This window comes from Dicentrarchus labrax, unplaced genomic scaffold (assembly GCF_905237075.1).
Source record: "Dicentrarchus labrax unplaced genomic scaffold, dlabrax2021, whole genome shotgun sequence".
Taxonomy (NCBI): domain Eukaryota; kingdom Metazoa; phylum Chordata; class Actinopteri; family Moronidae; genus Dicentrarchus; species Dicentrarchus labrax.
The window spans coordinates 8,470,721-8,490,217 of record NW_026136711.1 but is presented as its reverse complement, the minus strand read 5'-3'; the positions used below and the strand labels follow the sequence as shown (position 1 = coordinate 8,490,217).

The 19,497-nt window shown below is 39.7% G+C and overlaps 1 protein-coding gene across 2 annotated transcripts; it reads right to left on the bottom strand.

Moving 5' to 3' along the window:
* Positions 1 to 1,132: 1,132 nt before the first annotated feature.
* Positions 1,133 to 19,497, bottom strand: LOC127372584 (solute carrier family 45 member 3). Of its 2 annotated transcripts, none has more exons than XM_051416482.1 (8): positions 19,378 to 19,497; positions 16,016 to 16,568; positions 11,181 to 11,422; positions 8,545 to 8,657; positions 6,896 to 7,368; positions 6,536 to 6,801; positions 4,775 to 5,056; positions 1,133 to 3,563 (listed from the first exon to the last, which is right to left on the bottom strand). In XM_051416482.1, the coding sequence occupies exons 2-8, from the start codon at positions 16,167 to 16,169 to the stop codon at positions 3,420 to 3,422; spliced, it is 1,674 nt and encodes a 557-aa protein (XP_051272442.1). In that variant the 5' UTR covers positions 16,170 to 16,568; positions 19,378 to 19,497; the 3' UTR covers positions 1,133 to 3,419. The 2 variants fall into 2 exon arrangements, with proteins under 2 accessions (XP_051272442.1, XP_051272441.1); XM_051416481.1 differs by lacking the exon at positions 19,378 to 19,497 and adding an exon at positions 18,410 to 18,546.

Here is a 19,497-nt window from a genome sequence, read left to right as displayed (position 1 = left end):
GAAAATTAATGAAGATGAGATGAACTTGTGGTTTCCAGTAGCTTAAAGCACCAGCAGTGTTGAATCTCTACAGTTTGAAAGGTTGATAGTTGTATTTAAAGGGTCAGGGTGTAGGATTTAGGGGCCTCTAGTGATGAAGTACCAGATTGCAACTAACTGAACACCGTTCCAAGCTTGTCAGGAAAACTACAGTGGCTGCAAAAACTCCTGAAAAATGTGAAAGGCCCTATCTAGAGCCAGCGTTTGGTTTGTTTCTGAACTACTGTAGAAATATGGCAGTTCAACATGGCAGATTCCATGGAAGGCAACATGCAGGGTCAGTACTTATTTCCAGATAATTATACACTAATGAAAACATACCTATGAATATTATAATAAATCAATAGACAACAGACCCTCCTAAATGTTACACATTGGACCTTTAGGATAGTTGATTGTTGAGTCTCATTCCCAGGATGTCAAATACAGACACTTATTTTTTTTAAACTCTGATTGGTTGTTTTCACTCAGGCCCGGTGGATTCTTGTAAATACCATTAGGAGCACTAGGAGGAGCCAGAGGAACCTGATTGTTTCACAGATTATCTGTTTCATGTTCTACTGTCAGGATGTAGTGAAAGTTTCAGCAAATATGACAAAAATATATTTTCATAAAAAATACCTACTACAGCTTTAACTCAACCACAGACAAATCCCCAGATTACTTTACTTCTTTTGTTTGTTTTCTCTGAGTTACTGCGTGTCCACGTCATTCACCAGAATGATCATGTGAAAGAATCATATCCTTCATCATGGTCGCCTCTTTAGGTACCAAACACTGAGGTGCAAGAAAGCTCGCTATGGAAAAAGCCTGATCCCTGCAGCAATTGCTGCTTTAAACAAGGGGTGCTCTGAGTGTGTAACCTGTCATGTATTATTTATTTGATGGTTTGTTTTTTGTTTTTGTTTTCTGTGGATTTGTTAATTGTGGAAAGCGTGTTTCTTTGTTGAGTGTAAGGTGTTGCCTGCAGGTGCAGTGATGTGGACATGAATGTCCACCTTGGAGGACAATAAATTGAATTGATTGATTGATTGATATTCAAATTTGAAAGCCCACAACAAAATGCACTAAAAGAAAACAGGACACTAAAAAGTTCAGACTGAAAATCTTTGCATTTATTCAAATCATTACCACATTGAGGACATTGGTATAAGTGCCATGAGGAAACCATATCCTCACATGTCTTTTTCTTTTAGAGACCCTCTATTATTTATCAGTACAACCATGAACTTGATGAAGAAGGAAAGGTGTGCTGCTGGTCTGTTGTACAAAGGCGCCCTCTGGTGGTTTAGCAACGACAAAAAGTCAGATTCCAAATAATTCATCCTTACACCAACAGGAGATGGGAAAATGATTGAAATGATACAAAAAAAATTACAGCATTTGTGTATCAAAAGGCGCAAACTAAACAACACATAAAAATATAACATTTAAACCAAGGTTTAAAAACTCCACCATTAATCTTTTTTCTAAATACATACAAGAAACCTTGATAAACAAGGGTAACACACACAAAAGGGATTATGAAATGATTATTAAAATCTCCGTTATACATGAGTTATTACAGTTACTCATCAGAGGTGGTCAAAGTACACACATTCTTTACTCAAGCAGAAGTACAGATACTGTAAAAATACTCTGATAAAAGTATAAAAGTACTGATTCAACTGCTTTACTCAAATAAAAGTGAGAAACTACAGGCTCTGAAATGTACTTGAAGTATAAAAGTAAAAACTACTCTCCTGGTTTCTCTGAAGGATATTTCTACCTTTCTGTGCAAAGCTAACAGAAACTTCCAAACGGTGAGTCACCCTCTCTTGTTTGTTTCATCATGTCACGCGTGATATGCACCGTTATTGATGTAGGGAAGGCGTACAATGACACAAAAGACATTTATTCCTCTCAAATGCATTAATAAAATGAAAGTAACAAGCTTGTTTTGAAGGAGTAGAAAGCACAGATTTCGGTGTAAAAATATAGGGAGTGAAAAAACTAATATTTGTACTTTCTTACTTCCCATTTCTATAACTCATGGTGGCACATGTATATTTTCATATATACACACAATATTACTCCTATGGAATCATCTGTGGATTGATAGAGTTATATGGCTGTTGATTCAGGTAAACACTTTGAAAATGATGGATAAATATGTTGGTCAAGCTAAAAACAAGCCTTACAGGCATTCAACAAAATGCTTATTCTCTTGCTTAGAGTTAGATGATACAATCAACAGGGATTAAACACACAAGATACAACTTTAATTACTTAGCTTTCGAGGTGTTGGTATAGTTATTTTAGAATTTTGGAAAGAGCTTAGTTAACAGTTTCCCCCCTGCTTCCAGTCTGTATGCTAAACCAAGCTAATTGCCTCCTGGCTCCATACTTAACGCATGAAGATGAGAATAATAATCGTCTCATCAAATTCTCTGCTTTTCACACACACACGTTCACTGCTTGTAGTTAACACCCCGTGGGAAGACGTACAACAGCAACAGCTGTATGTACAGAGCATTGCAAATAAACTGTTGCAGGTATCTTTCACATGCAACATATCCAAGTAACTTTAATGACAGACTGACATCAGTGCAATATTTGAATGTCCTTGGTCACACTGTAGGTGCCTCTAGACTCATTCTAGATAAGAAAATCTGACAGATGCATTGTAAAATTTGACATGTCAATATTGTCCCTGAGATGTTGACATAATGGTGCCAGAGGTGGAGCAATAGTAGGACAAAATGATATCTTAGTCATTGACCTAGATAATGAATAACCAGTATGGCTCTATACAACTGAGACAGCTGGCTGGGAAGGTAGCTTCATTTGAAAGGTTGATATTTTTTTTCTCTCTATAGAGTAATTAGCGTAATTCAGTTACTACACGCTGGCTGTGTGTCCTCCATAGAAGCCAAACAGAGCATATGGATGAGGAGACTGCAGCATAATTCAGCACACAAGGAGTGTCAAGACTCCAGTGTGGTTTCTTAGCAACAGTACACAGCAGGATATCACTCCCTATCATTGCCTATACACGAATATAATAAAAACAAAGTCATTTAATACATGAACATAGTTCAGTGCACTGATTTTACTGGCAACAAATTGCTCTGAGTGTGATTAAAGCAACATCCACATCTCACATTAACGGCATTGAGAAAATATGTGCTGCCTTAAACTGATGCTACATTTGACACGTGGCATGTACCTTGAATGCAATGACAATACAACTCGAATCTTAAAAGGATTACTTGATGTATGTCACAATGCCCACACAGGTCCCTGAACATCTGTAAACCCTCAAGAACACAGTAACTGTAACCACTTCAGCATCAGAGGTGACACTGTATCCTCTGCTGATGTTCTTGATGGAGAGGTGGTCAGCGTTGGAGGTCAGCATGGCTGTAGACAACCCTGGTAGAGCAGAGTAAAGCCAGCAGGCTGAAGCAGCAGGCAGAGGCCATGTAAGCCCTCACACTGTTAGTCAGCTGCACTATCGAGCCGAGGCACATTGCCGGCAGCACCTGCAGGAGATACACAATTACATTTTAAATGGCTGATCAGGATCATTTGCAATGCATTTAAAGGCCTAATTGCTAATTTATTTTACAATGCAATGTTGAAGAGTTTCATTCAATCATTAATATTAGCACTTCTTGTGTCTCAAATGATCACAATATACGCCTGTTTTACTAACTTGATAATAAGACTTAATTGTCATTTTGTTTTATTCATTTGGTCGAACATTAAAGGGGTGGTGGGGGTGGATTTGGTTTTTTTTTGCCTTAACCAATCAGTAGCAACGCATCCTTCCGATGTTAGCTGTTGCTAGGCACAGTTGGTACAGTTGGTTTTCATAACAATAGCAGAAATGTGTGCTACAGACCACTGAAGCCCACGCACAACATGCAACAATGGCAAAGGAAAGCCAGCCCCACAACAGTCATTTTTCAATTTTGCTGTGCTGTCAATTTGTCACATTACATTTTTGACCTAGCTAGTGCATTTGAGAAGAAATTTGAATTTTTTGGTTTTTTGTTTGTTAGATGGCATTTAGTGGTGAGGGTGAAGAAAGCTGACAATATATTAAATGCTAGTATTCAGTGCTGCAGCCAGTTGGCGGTATCGGTCATTAGCTGTCGGTATTAGCTGGTTTTATTGTGTCTCAAACCCCCAAACAGATTTTGAGCTACAGCTACATACGCACAGCTGTGTGTCAGCACTCTCTCACCCACGCTGTATTTTTTAAGAGCTTTTGGGCAGAGGTGACTGACACACTCTCTCACATACTGAACAGAAACCTTCGGGCATACAACGGATATGTTGTTGTTTGCTGTTGGGCAAAGGCTACACAGTTGCAGAGCAAGAGGTCACAGACACTAGCTGAGTTTGATGACTTGCAAGATGCACAAAGGTGTTTCCAGCACAAACGGTTTTGGACTTGCTAAACAGTGAAAGAGCTGGGTTATTTAGTCATGTTAGATGTCTCCTAAACTGTCAAGTCCATAGATACATATTTTCAACAGTAATTTGATCAAAAAATGCAAAATGCTCCTCCAGTGGCATTAGAATAGTATAGCATATATCATGATTTTCTTGATGTTCTTCCTGTAGCTCATTTAGACATTTAAACATACTGTATTTGGCTTAAATCTAGAACTTGCTTCACATTGTACTGTTTTCTTCCTAATAAATAATTAACAATCAAGTAATTTAAATAAATGATCCACGTTACCTGTGAGAGCAGGTAGGCGCTGTCCAGTATTGCCATGTCAAAACACATCCCTCTTTGTGAGAATGGTGTGCAGTCCGTGTCACCTGTGTCACCTCCAGCCACAAACAGTAAAACATGGGGCGAGCCAACAGCGGGCTCTGCCCCAGGTGAAGACAGTCCCCCTGTGTGGCCTTGAGCATGAGGAGTGGCTGGACCCAAGGAGATGAGGGGCTCAGTACGCACTGCTACAGCCACATTTTTGTTGAGCTGAGGAGGTCTGGGCTTGGATGATGTGAAAAAAGCCTTGAAGAGTGAAGGATAAAAGATGAGCAAAAGGATGCAAGCACTAAAATGGAGATCAGTTACTGTGTAATTAGTTATGTAGTGGAGAATATATAAATTCTCTTAATAGGTTTCTTTCTGAGAGAGCAAAAGATCACTACCACTCTCATATCTGTGCGTGAGTACAGCGCTGAAGCAGGGTAGTGATTAGCATAAAGACTGGAAGCAGTGTTGTCTCCAAAGATCAAAAAAGATCAAAATCACCTACCAACACCTTTCACTAATTAAGACATTGTGTCGCCTTTGTTAATCTGCACACAAACAGAAACATACAAATGAGAATTGCGCAGTGACTTCCTGGAGTCTTGTTATCACTATGAGATGGCCAAGAAAGAAAAACACTTAATGGTTATATGTAGGAGATTTACAACATTAATATAGGAGCAAATAACTATTTATCTATCTGTAAAAAAAAAATGTAGGTATTGTGTCCTAAACAGACGTCACTCCCCCTCCCCCTGTGCAGCTCTCACAGCCTCTCTGTGGTTTGTTTACACAACCAAACCAGAGTTGAAACTAGTGATGGGAATTCCGGCTCTTTTTAGAGAGCCGGTTCTTTTGGCTCGGCTCATTAAAAAGAGCCGACTGTTTCAGCTCCCAAGTGGCTCCTCAGAGTTTTTGTTGCTTAAATTAATTTATTACCAAATTATGTGTAAAAATGTACTAATGTAAATACATACATTATATTAAATGTTTATTATTTATATGGATTTATTAACATACTCAACATGGAACAGAGTGCTACAAAAATAAATTATAAAATACAAAAGAAAAAGACCCATCTCAATTAGACAAAAATCTAGTGGCAACTCCCTTAATGCTTGTGAGGTGCTTTTGTACTTTTTCACTTTGATCAGAGCCAGTGTAGCTGTTTTTCCCTGCTACCAGTCTTTACGCTAAGACTGGTACTGGTACTACACTAACCACATCCCGACTCCAGCTCCGAACGTAATGTAAATATTTAGGACTGGTATTAATCTTATCTCATTCTCAGCAAGAAAGTGAAACTTTAAACTATTCCTTTCCTTTAAGAAGTACTGAAATATTCACTTTAGTTGTTCTTAAAGACACTTTGTGAAGAATTGGAAACCTTCTGATGTCCCCTCAAGTTGGTGTCAAAAAAAACACTGTGGCAGACATTAATGCATATTGCTACTTGACATTTAGACCAAAAGACTGAAAGCAACATATAGACGGCAGATTTTTCATTTTTCAATTGCATTATATAAATAGTTTTTCTTTAAAGGACAGTGTCTTACTTCAAGTTTCATAAATCAAACACAGCTTCATCTTTTCTTTAGACTACATTGCTTGGCAAACTCTAATTTTATTGACATGTATACTCAATATACAAAGTGATCAGCATCAATAGGTGTGAAAACTGACTCTTCCCTGCATGTCTATATGTAAATGTCTAGTGTGGTTGAGAGATTAACCTACTTGTATATCTGAGTGATAGAGACATAGCAGGGTGTATGGCAGGACCTGAAGGACACTGAGTGTGTATCCTGTCACAGCCGCCATGGCAGTGACCGTTATCACACTTTCCGAGACACTCAGAACGATGGTGGCAAACACCAACAGAGCTACGCCGCTGATGTACACCACCCTGACTCCCAGCAGAGCAACCCAGCGGTCCATGAGCACAGAGCACAGCACCGACACCACACACTGCAAGAAGAGACCCAGACTGGCCATACGCACACCTGGACAGACAGGAATGAAGTGGTTATAAGGCAAATGAATCCCATTGGTTGAGTAAAACCTGAATGGGCGGGGCTAAAGAAGCACTTACCCTACCTTCATCATAGTGTTCTCTTTCCTGTGACTGTGGCTTTGCACTGGGAACTCCCTGGTACAATGCCTCCCCCATAAAGTCAGCAAAGAAGAGCATGACGCTCATTAGCGCCATCCAGCTGCACATCTCCGCCACAAACAGTCTCCAGATGACCGCCGGCACACGCACACACGTTGTATACACACGAGGGAACACTGACATACATGCTGACGCACATCGGCCCAGCGCCACAAGGTAACGCTGAGGCCGGAGCAGGAACGAGTGAGGGCAGTATCTGCTGCTCCAGCTTCTCAAAGGGCTGCGGGCAACAGTCTTCCCCTCTCCTCCTCTGGTTCCAGTCTCCTCTGGGATAAAGGCGGTGGTGAAGAGGCAGCTAAGGAAGAGGAAGGTGAGCAGGGCGTAGACAAAGGCCTCTTGCCCTCCCAGGTATGTAGCTATGGGTACTTGGCTCCAGTCCATGGCAGGAAGGAAGAACCTGAATGTAAGTTTTAAAAGTAAGAGTTTAAGATTGAAAATTATGTCCACAGATCACACTTACTTGATTTTATATATATATATATATATATATATATATATATATATATATATATATATTATTCATATGTAATAGCGGCTGTCCAGAGTCTGTCAATAAAGAAAGAAACTGCACCCCCTAGTGGGAGAATAAACAATATACTCAGGCAGACAGATGTGCACACCGCTGCCCCCCATTCTGACAGATCCAAGCACATTGGTCCAACCTGAAATATCTCAACTACCAGAGATGGATTACCATGAAATGATATCCTAGAGACATTCAAAGTACCCAGAAGTTGGATCTTAATGACTTTGGTGATGCCCTGACTGACGCCTTTTAGTGGCAGAAATATATGCTGATTTAATCGATCAATTGCTTGGAAAAGGGAAAAAAAGCCCCCAAAAGAAGACATTTGAACTCAAAAATATTAAGTTATAGCTTATTAGTAACGCATTGAATATAACTATCTAAAAGTAAAATGACCTGCAAAACTAAAAGCAGTCCCATCATCCTCTGCACTTGTTTTTGGTACTAATTAGCAAATGTTAGCATGCTAGCAATGGTGAACATGGTACCTGCTAGCATTAGTCTCACTTTCTTGTGAAAGTTGGCCCACTTCAGAGAGCTGGTTGTAAGGGATCCAGATAGACTGCCAATATGGGTTCGACACTTATACCAATTTACCAACGGATTTTTGGTCAAAATGCTCAAAAAGTTTCAAAACTAGGTATCCAAACTGGAATGGAGTCAGTTACCTGTTGGTGGAAAAGGCCTAATAGTTTAAAATAATCATGGTCTGGGACCTGCTGTACTCGCTTACCAATATGCTGCCCTGGAGCATCAACAAAATGACTAAAATGTAATTTCATCAGACAAGTAATCAGGAAACCGAAGTACAGAAAGCCAAGAGGTGGGCTACATAAGACAACACCATTTGTTTGAATGCACAGAATGAATAGTGTCCCTGAGGCACATCACCTGACAAATGACAGAAAAGACAAAGTCAAGTGACGTACAGTGAATAATGGGTGTTCTCCACAGAAGCCGAACAGTAAAGCATGCATTCATGAACATGAAAAACAGCAAGTGAGAGACAGAACCAGTTAGGAGAGAAAGGTTTAACAAGTGCCTCACCCCAGGCACCCCCCCAGGCTGGTCATCAGGGAGTAAACGGAGAATGCTCTGTGGTTTTCCTCCTCTGCAGGGAACAGGTCTGACAGCATAGCCGCCAGCAGGGTTAAACAGGCCTGAGGAGTCAACACAAGGCTTATCTGACACCCAATTACAGTTACACTGCACCTTGAAAACATGTTTTCATAATCACCTTATTACAATGAAGGATGAATCCCATTTTACCAACATAAATAATATGCCAAAGTTAGAACATTTTTGTTATTTCATGAGAGAATTCTATATTTATGTTTGTGTCATTGGGTTAGGGTTCTCTTCTTCTGTAATATTAGAAAGTCTGTGATCAAGCAGGCTGCAATTCTTTCTTCTTGAAAACGGAGCCTAAACCAACTGCAGCCCAACCCGTAGTATGTCACCCACCAGGTCCACGCCCTCCTCCAAATCTGGTCACCTCGGGCTCAGAAAAAGATGGAGACAGCCATAATGCCAGATTAGAGGCTTTTAAAACGACTGTCCACAGCCCAATAGGTGGCGTCACGGTGGACTTACACTTGGTTTGTATCAGTGCTCTCTTACTAGATTGAAGTGAAACTATTAATAAGACTAGTGAAACTAGGCATGCAGTGGTGGTTGGACTACTGAGCGGGCCGTGGCATTAAGATGATACTGCCGGTGAATTTATGTTCCCACTGATGTTGTATGTAGTGTATTGTTACAGCCATTCCATTTGTGTTGAGATTTATTTCACAGGCCTAGCTGTGCGTGTAATAAAACTGATGAAACTAATGAAATGAAACTTGAACTTGACGGCACAGCCAGATACCCACTGCAAGGCCTAATGATAGGTCAAAACATCATTTAACGTGAATACTCACCCAATGTTTGGCACATTTGACTGTGTATTGATACTTGTCAGCTACTTCCATGCACCAAGCATGATTTGAAACAAAATGTGATGATACTTGTGGGGTTGTTTGCTTATGTTGCTAGACCACTGCCAGGCAAGTCTGACCAAATCACACCAACACAGTCCTGATAAAGAATAGTATGCTTGTAATATATGTATATCGTACCGCATTTCAGCATTTACCATTTTCTCTCAGTTCAACAAGTTTCATATGTCATGTCTTACTTTTAAAGGCTTAACAAATGGATGAAATAATATAATATTTTGTACTTCCAGCTGATACAGATTGTTGATAAGAGACATGCAGTGAGGGAAGATTTTATACTATAATCCAATGATTTTATGTTTATGCCTACCAGTGGAGGATGAAGTCATCATTTAAGATTCCCCAAGGTGAACTAAACTAAACTAAACTCAAATAAATGGCAGGGCAGCTATAGAGAAAAATTCATGGGGTGGTCAGAAGGTGGCAGAAATATATGCTGATTTAATCACCATCAATCACATATATCAATTTTTGCTTGGAGAAGCCCCCAAATAGAGATATTTGAACTCAAAAACACTACATCATTGTGACACATTAGTGAGGCATTACTGAAATATCTAAAGGTGGCATTAGAAATCAATAAATTGTTTTATTTCCAACTCTTCAGACATTTTTCCAGATACATTAGTCCTTTTTCACTGAACTTTATCCCGTCAGTCTAAAATGTGTCCATAATTGATTTATTATACATTAATTTTTTTAAATAATGTGTTAAATTTGACACCAAACTGAGGTGGCAGCTGGGTTGGCCAGGCATTTTTTTAGGGGTGGCAGCTACCACCCAATGCCACCCCTCTGGATCGGCCCTGATAAGTGGTAGGCTGTATGTCTTAGTGATCAAATTTTCTACAGCAGTGTTCCTCTTCATTTGAGTATACTTAGTAATCCCAAACTGGAAAGGTTTCATAATACCTTCGTAACAGCTGCCACATGAACAGCAGTGTTACACCCTTAATATATGAAGCACATATACCTTATATGAATCATACAGTTCAATACAAGTTACTTGATTCAATAGATGGTGAATTTGTCTAAAACAGTTCAATGTTCAAAATCTATTGACAGTACTACTGTGGTGTTGTTAGTGTTTTTTTTTTAGCACATCTGTTACACACATTTTCTTTTGCAGATTTGTTCTGTTTTGTGTTATCTGTGCTGCTGAGAAACTATTTCAACTCTTTTTTTTCACAATGAAGTTTCCAATATTATGAAGTAAGGTACTTTCTTAAAGGTCTCTGAAACATTAAGGAGGATCTATTGGCAGAAATATAATATTCATAGGTATGTTTTCACTAGTGTATAATCACTTGAATATAAGAACTGTTGTGTTTTTGTTACCTTAGAATGAGCTGCTTTTTTAAAGAGGGAGTGAGTCCTCTTCTTTAGAGTCTGCCATGTTTCTACAGTAGCCCAGAACAGACGAACCAAACACTGGCTCTGTTAGGGTCCTTTGGGTTTTTTGAGTTTCACAGCCACTGTAGTTTCTCTTTCACACTTGAAATAGTAGAGGGGTATTTAGTCCGTTGCAATCTGCAACCTCACCACGAGATACCACTAAATCCTACAAACTGGTCCTTTAAGCACTTGTAAATTTGTCAAACTAACAATGTATTAACGGATAAATTATTTAGTTTTGGAGTTTTGAACATTAAACATCTGGTTTGCGAAAGCCAGACAGTAACTCACCTGTCCACAGAAGTCCATCAGGCACACACCTCCAGCCTGCAGAACAGCTTCCAGCCATTGAGGGTGCTGCGGGGACATCAGCACAGTCAGGCGCCAGGCCTGTGGTATGACTTGCAGGCCCAGTAAAACCCCCAGGCTCAGCATCCAGATAAACGGCCGCCGCCGACCAAAATGGCCACGCCACGAGTCACTAGCTGAGCCAATCATGGGTATAAAGATCAAACCCAGAACTGGACTCATTGCTGGCAGAAAGAGGCAGCCTGTTAAATTCATTACATTGGTTCTGAAAACATATTCACTTACCAGTGAGGAATGGGCAGGTAAGACTGGGAAAAACATTTAGGCAGAATTTTCAGCACGGAGAACTAAACTTAACTTGTTAGATAAGTAAAACTGGTATGTTAGACATGTCTGCTTCACTAAGAAAAATGCTATTTTTGTAGTACCACGTATGTTCTCTACACCCACAGTAAAAGCCATACAAAGAGTTTGGAACGTTGGGGCTTTTTTATTGCCTTTACAAAATCAAAAATACAAGAGCGGAAGTGTGAGGAATGGATTAAAAAATGTGTTTTTCTGTTTAAACGCAAGCTGCTAACACTAGTATGCCTGCCTAGCTTATTGCCTGGTTGGAGTGGTATCTTAAGCATAATGTCTATGGCAAAGAGTTGGCATTTAATTAGCCAAGTACATTATTAGCTACATGGGGTTAAAGGTTATGTTAGAAAGAGTGTGACATCCCAGGCGCTACTATATCAGAGTTAAGCATACCTACCCAAACTAATCGGTTGATCCCAAAACATGGACATAGTCTCCCATACAGTAGATTTCTGAGGAGTGATTGTGAAGCGTGGGTGGAGCTGAGGCGGGCCAAATGAAGTCTGGTTAGTGAAATCAACCACCTGTGACGGCACCCACCTGTCACTCAAAGTGACCACTCCCTTAATAATGCATAACTTTGAGCCCTAATATAATTTACAGTTACCGTGAACAAGAAATTAAGCTATAGAAACCAAAACAGTTTTTTGTACAGCTGGAAAGGTTCATTTCGGCTGTGAAGTTGGGCATCTTGACTTATGGAGATTGACTCGCTTTTGGAGCCAGCCTCAAGTGGCTGTTTGAGGAACTGCAGTTTTCAGCCCAGGAAGTTTCCACTTGGTTAGCCCTAATCCTCAAAAAGATTTTCTTGTGAAAAAGTCCCTGTTTTTGTCTCTAGACCAGATACCAAACAAGCCTTTTTAAACTATAACTTGATGCAGAGCCACTGAGAAAATTAAGGAACTTTGAAATAAAAAAATAGATATTAATTATATGATCATTTTAAGCTGTTGATGAGTAATGAGTAAATTCTTAGGAAAAGTTCTGTTGCTGAGAGATACTAAACTTTACTGTTACAGTGATAACCAACCTATAGCCTTTATCACCATAAGAGGGACTAAGTGCATTATTGAATGATGCACTTAGCCAGGGCCCCAAATTTGGGCCATCGGTATCATCTGGGGGGACAAAGTCTCATAGTGATTTTTGGCAAGGTATACACCCCTAGTACTAGAAAAATCACGATAGCAGTGCAGGGGTGGTAGCGAAATCACTTTTTTCAGCTCATGAAGTTACTAACCCCCTAAGATAAATTCCGTTTTTGAAATCTGGTGTATATCTGGTTTAGGCTCATGGTAGGGATATTGTCAATATTCTATAATATGGTGCTTGGTATCGTTGGAAAGGGGACCTTTTAGGCTTTCATTTAAGCCCAGTACTGAATCTGTCTGACAAACACAGAGGTCACATGACTTCTTTAAACCAGAAACAACACACATTTTCTCACAATTTCCGCCTAAACTGTATGCTTTCTTTTATCCCTGGGGCATCAAGGAACATCAGGGACACAAAACTCAACAACTTCAATACTCAAGGCACTCTGATGATTCAGAAAATGTATAATATACCCATACTATTTATTTGTGAGAGCCTTAAATTAGACTTGTGCAGCCAGCACAAGTCTTCAAAATAGAATAGAGCTAATAGAATGGACAAATAGGATGGAGCCCTACTAGTTGTAAAAGACAATAAAGAAACAGGTTGTAAAGTCAATATATTTAATCAAAGACTTGTTTGTATGTTGATATCCATTATTTTATTATCTAATCAGCATCATTCTCCATGTCGTCCTCGTCTTAATCTGAACTTTCTACACAGGTCGCCTGGTTTTCACACTTTGTTAGTTTACACATGTCTGTGCACCTGAGGCCATTTGCAAGACACATACATCGAGTGAACATTTTTTTGTGTAGTTGCAGGCGAGTAGATCCAGGAGAGCTTCAGGTGCTGGCCGGCCTTCCATCCAGTGCAGCACCAACTGTTCACCTTCCTCCTCTGCCAACAGGGCTTGGTACTTGTGGGTCCTTTTCTAAACATCTTCTCCAAATACCAGCCTGATAGTTAGCTCACAGTGAGTGTTGGGCAAGTTACTTTTAAAAAGTAATTAGTTCCAAAAAGTAACTAAATTAGTTACTCAGTTACAAATTATAAAAGTAACTAGTTACTTCAGAAAGTAACTATTGCGTTACTTTCAAGTACATTTTTAAATGCTCAAATGTGACCCCACCTCCACCCCTCTTTAACAGAACTTAAAATACATGTGCATGTTCAATTATTTATGATAAATCTGAATATTCTAATGAAATGGACACTTAATACAATCCATTATTAACAGAAACAATGTACACAAATCTAAACTATTTTAATGTTGCTGTGGGACAAAGTGAGACTAGCCTCCTATCAAATGCCATGTATGTAGATATTATGTTTATATAGTGGATCGATACAAATAACACAATAGATGTTTTAGAACTTTTGATATTTATTGCTCCTCAACAGGCCACAACTGGGCAAAATTCAATTATGCTTGTTAATCACTATACCAAAAATTAATAACAAATATATACACTCTTTGTAGTGCCAATAAAAAAAAACTTCAGACAATTGGTAGATATACTGTACTTCAAGTATTTTCTTCCTCAAAAAAGTAGAACAGTGTAACAATATGAGGTGCTTTCAATCTAACATAATAATAATAGCATAATGTGCATTTCACCATTACATTCATTCCTTTAATTTCTTGGAGGGAAAAGTAATGGCTATACTTCCATTTAGAGAAGGCTACTTTTGGATTATTTAGGCTCGCCATACCTGTCTCTCGTTGACTGACTCGCTTGTGTTGTTTGTTGTGTGTCCGACTATGCATGCTTTCGAACACCTGCCCAACTCTACCTCTGATTGGCTTACCATGAAATTTTACTCAACCTCAAACCAATCGTCAGCATTTATGCGCTTGTCTCGTGCACTGCCCACTAACCAAGGAAGAACAGTAAAAAAAGTCCTTGCCTCTCGGCTCAGAGATCTACTTGCTCTGATGAAAAAAACAGCTTCAATTATAGTAACGCGCCGCATTTTTTGGCAGTAACGGTAACAGCGTTATTAAGATGGAAAGAGTAATCAATTAGATTACTCGTTACTGAAAAAAGTAACGCCGTTAGTAACGCCGTTATTTATGACGCCGTTATTCCCATCACTGGTTGCCTCAAGCTATCCTTGCACGGTGGGAGTTGATGACTCGATTTCACCTTTCTTTGCACAGAATGGTGGTACCTGAGCTTGTTGATCATGGTGGTTGATGCTTTTGGGCATAGAGGACACATGTAAATGCCTCCAGTTTGTTGCTCAGTTCTGGTGAGAATGATGATGATTAGATAATAAAATAATGGATAGCAACATACAAACCAGTCTTTGATCAAATATATTGACTTTACAACCTGTTTCTTTATTGACTTTTACAACTAATAGGGCTCCATCCTATTTGTCCATTCTATTCGCTCTATTCTATTTTGAAGAGTGCCTTGAGTATTGAAGTTGCTGAGTTTTGTGTCCCTGATGTTCTAATTTAAGGCCCCAGGGTAAAGCAAGCATAAAGTTTAGGTGGAAATTGGGTAAATGTATGTTATTTCTGGTTTAAAGAAGTCATGTGAGGCCTCTGTGTATTGTCAGGCAGATTCAGTACTGGGCTTAAATGAAAGCCTAAAGGTCCCCTTTCCAAGATACAAGCACCATATTATAGAATATTGACAATATCCCTACCATGAGCCTAAACCAGAATACACCAGGGATTTCAAAAGGGATTCATCTTAACTAAGTTAGTAACTTCATGAGCTGAAAAAAGGGATTTCGCTACCACCCCTGCACTGCTATCGTGATTTTTACTAGTACTAGGGGTGTATACCTTGCCAAAAAACAATGATAGCATTTGTCCCCCCGATGATACCGATCAACCCCCCTGGCTCATGGACTTCCTGAGATAACCTCTGTTATGAATTGGTGCTATACAAATAAAACAGAATTGAATTGAATTGCAAGTAAAACATATATAAAGATTTTCTTAATGTAAAGCCATGAGTGCATTATCCTCACCTTTGTATTTTTATCTTATACGTCCTACAATGCAACACTTTTCAGTCTGTAGTTTTATGAATATTTAAATGACAAGAATGTTCTTGTTTCCTTAATTGACTCTCTGATTATTATATTATTACATAATTGTGAAGTTTCAAACTTAGCTACATGAACACGGGGAGAACATAGAACAGAGAACATTAGATCCCAGCTACCTGTACTGCACCAAGGACTGTGAGGCCACAGTTCTAACCGCTGTCCCACCATGCTGTAAGATAATTGTCAGTACAAATACAATAACTGCTTCTGTCTTGCAGTGTCAAATCATGCCTATTAACATCCAGTCTCTCCACCCATGGTCACTGAGTGTATATGGTTCATCAACTTACCGAGCACCATAGTCATGTAGCGTTCCTCCATGCCCGCCTGCAGCAGTAGAGGTGGGATGTAGACGGTTCCTGCAGCCATGCATGCCTCCACGCCACATGATAAAGCGTTCACCATTAACAACTTCCACACCCGGGCCTGTGACGGATTTTCCATTTTGGTTTGTTCCCTTTGCCTCCTTTTGAACCACCACTCCTTTCTTTTTTTACCGTCTCGTTTCAATGTAATATCTTTGTTGTGCACAGTATTTAGTCCTAATATGAAATAATTGGTACATGTCAGTGAATAAAAGGGCTTCCCAGAGGGGTTTTGGCTGGTTGTCAGATTTGGAAGATTTCCATGTCATGATGTGTTGTGCAAGAGACGTCGTCTTCAGAGAACAACAGAGAACTTTCTTTATGTTCCTTATTATTTTTTTCGGCTTTAGTTGTTGTTCTGCAAGAATGAACAACGCTTGCCGTTCCAGGCCAACTTGTGGACATCTTCTGCCAGCGTGGTGTCTTCCTGGGAGGTTCAGACAGAGAGAAGCACTGTCTGGTCTGCTGTACAGCGGGCCTGGTAGATGGAAAAAAAAGCACCTTTCATTTATGAAGTCATTTTCAGTTGGATGAAGATTGCAAACAGTTAAGTTGTATTGGAATTAAACCTGTTTTGTTGACACTGAACCGTATGCCCAATTTACACCTGCATATACTTAACATGCAATCTGCATCTGGATACATGATCTGGATAATGACATCCGATCTACGAGTCTTTACATTTATACCCAGTATAAATACTGATCATATCATCTGCCTACCTACTGCAACTACTGGTAGCATTTTGACAGGCAGCTTAAGGTAGCAGGAAGAGGCGGGGTCAGGTTGCCTTTCAACTTGCTGGCAGCTCTCAAAACTAAGGACGTCCCATTGCCTCAGGGACAATAAAAACAGATACAATGGATGTGTGTGGGACAGTAGAGACATTTACCATTACAAATGAAATTGGTATCTGTATGCGTCATAGAATATACTGTATCACTTCAAATGTGAGCTGGAATCGGCACCAGTGCTGCCAAGCAACTTTCTTGCTTAGTATAGTAACTTTTCAGACCCTCTTAGCGACTTTATTTCTAAAAAGGGACTAGTGATAAATTAAGCATCTTATTCGGGCAATCAGGAAAAAGTGAGAAACACATTAAAATGTATTATATTGTAATTCATCCCCATGCATGCTGCTCAGAGTAATCGCGGTCTACGGCTCTTCTGCCAACAGCGCCGGAGTCTCTCCCTCTCCTCTTGTGCCGGCAGTCAGAAAGTGTGGCGTGTAGGACACGTTTGACCTTCTCTCACTCTTTTTCTCCATCTCTGGATTAGGGGGTTCCTATAGCTTATATGTAGTAGTAGTAATAGTTAAATAGTTAATTTGACCTTCTCCACCCCTTTGTACAACTTTTTTCCTTCAAATATACAATTTCCCTGTGGATAGTTTGTGATTATTTGGAAAAATAATTATGTTAAAAGTGTGTGTGTGTGTGTGTGTGTGTGTGTGTGTGTGTGTGTGTGTGTAAATTTCCATGGCTGAATACCAATCAGAAACAGGTTTGCATTTGCACTGCAGTTTGCAGTGATACACTTGTTCATCAAAGTAGCCTGGCTCTGTCCAAAGGAAACTAAATCTGCTTACCTGCAACTCTAAAGCTAGCTGACTGGGACCACATTCCAAATGTCTTACCAACATTTACACCTTTAATTAACATCCATTTTCCTGGTTATATTTACACGTGGCAATGACGTGCATAAATGGGGTCACTTAAAGTCATTGGTAGGCATTATGGATGACTCACTACAATTTGTATTTTTCTTCTCATCCAGAACTGACTTCAGAAAGTGATTCTCAATTCATTACACACCCTGATCGGCGGTTGGTTGAGTCTCAGGATGATGAATAGCACCTTTAAGCTACAGACAAAAGCAGCAGGGATTTGAGGTGTTCGGGCTGTGAATATACTGTAAATGTGTTAACTACATGTTGCTGACACAATAACAACACTGACAAAGTTTACTGTTAATCCTGAGAATGAGAGGCTCCATTAATATCTCCTGATCTGGTACAGTATATGCAACCAATAGTGAGCCATATAGACACAAAAAAGCACTTTGTTTCACACATACTGAATGGAATTACTTTATGACAACTCATCATCAGTTGCTAATCTTTTATCTGACACTCTGTGTGTTGTTAAGTTCAGTCAGTCGTTAAACAAGAGGCTCCTGTTTCTGTTAAACAGTCATTCTCAGATGCACTATTAAGCATTAAGCGATAAGCCACTGAGTTGCTTCCCTTGCCTCATAAAAGCTCTCTGATCTCTCAACAAGGAACAAAAGTGGCTACTAGAAGTGCCAGCAGCAGCTCACCCAGTGCAATCACAACTTCCCTCTAAAGCTCGGCGGTGTGTGGCAGCATGTGTGTGAGACGATCCCAGGACACACACTCCTGCCAACAGGTGAGGACGTTCTGGCTCACTGGGGAACAGAGGCTGGAGATTAAAGGAACAGGTTTCTATCATGCTTCATGTGAGACTTGTGGGCAGGCCTTCTGTCTCATAATGGGATATCAGTCATCTTACACTTTGAGGGTTTGGTCACACACGTTACGTGGTGTGTTTATTTTATGCCTTTCCCTATTCCAGCACAGAGCCTGACCTTTTCATTCAGATGATTCATTTGGAAATTGTTTAGTTTTGTTTCTTCATAGGTATTTTCCTCACAGGTTACATTAAAGATTTAAGATTAAGTGTATTAAAGGTCCAGTGTAGAATCTTTTGGCAGAAATGGAATATAATATTCATAGGTATGTTTTATTTATTACTGTATAATCACCTGAATATGAGAATCATTGTGTTTTTGTTATCTTAGAATGAGCTGTTTTTATCTACAGATGCCACAGGTCACCTTCCATGGAGTCCCACATGTTGGAACGATATGTTTCTACGGTAGCCCTGAACGGACAAACCCCCAAGATAGAGCCTTCCATGTTATTTGGAACCACCATAGTTTCTCATACAATTTTCAACAACTCTCTCAGATTCCCAGTCATCAAATACTACTGTATACACATCAACAGGAGCAAGTTCTACCGTTTTCTGGTAGGTCTTGATGTGTAAAACACTATAGGACAGCCTATAGAAATCCCAAACAGCACACTACCCATGGTGCAATAGACCATCATAATCAACCATATCCTGCTAGTAAAAACTACCAAGGAGCCATTGTAATCAAGTGAGCCAGGCAAAAACTGTAAGCTTTTATATCGTGTTGTAAACAGTACTGACTGTGTTGGCAGTGAACAGCAGATGGTGATGAATAAAATCAGATTTACTCACTTTGTTGTTCAGAGCGTGATGACCATGTTGCCGGCTGGTTTCAGGACTTGTATCTGCCCTAGGCTGACCTAAAATATCACTTAGCTTTGTGTTTGTGTGTGCAACACTCAGAGTGAAGTG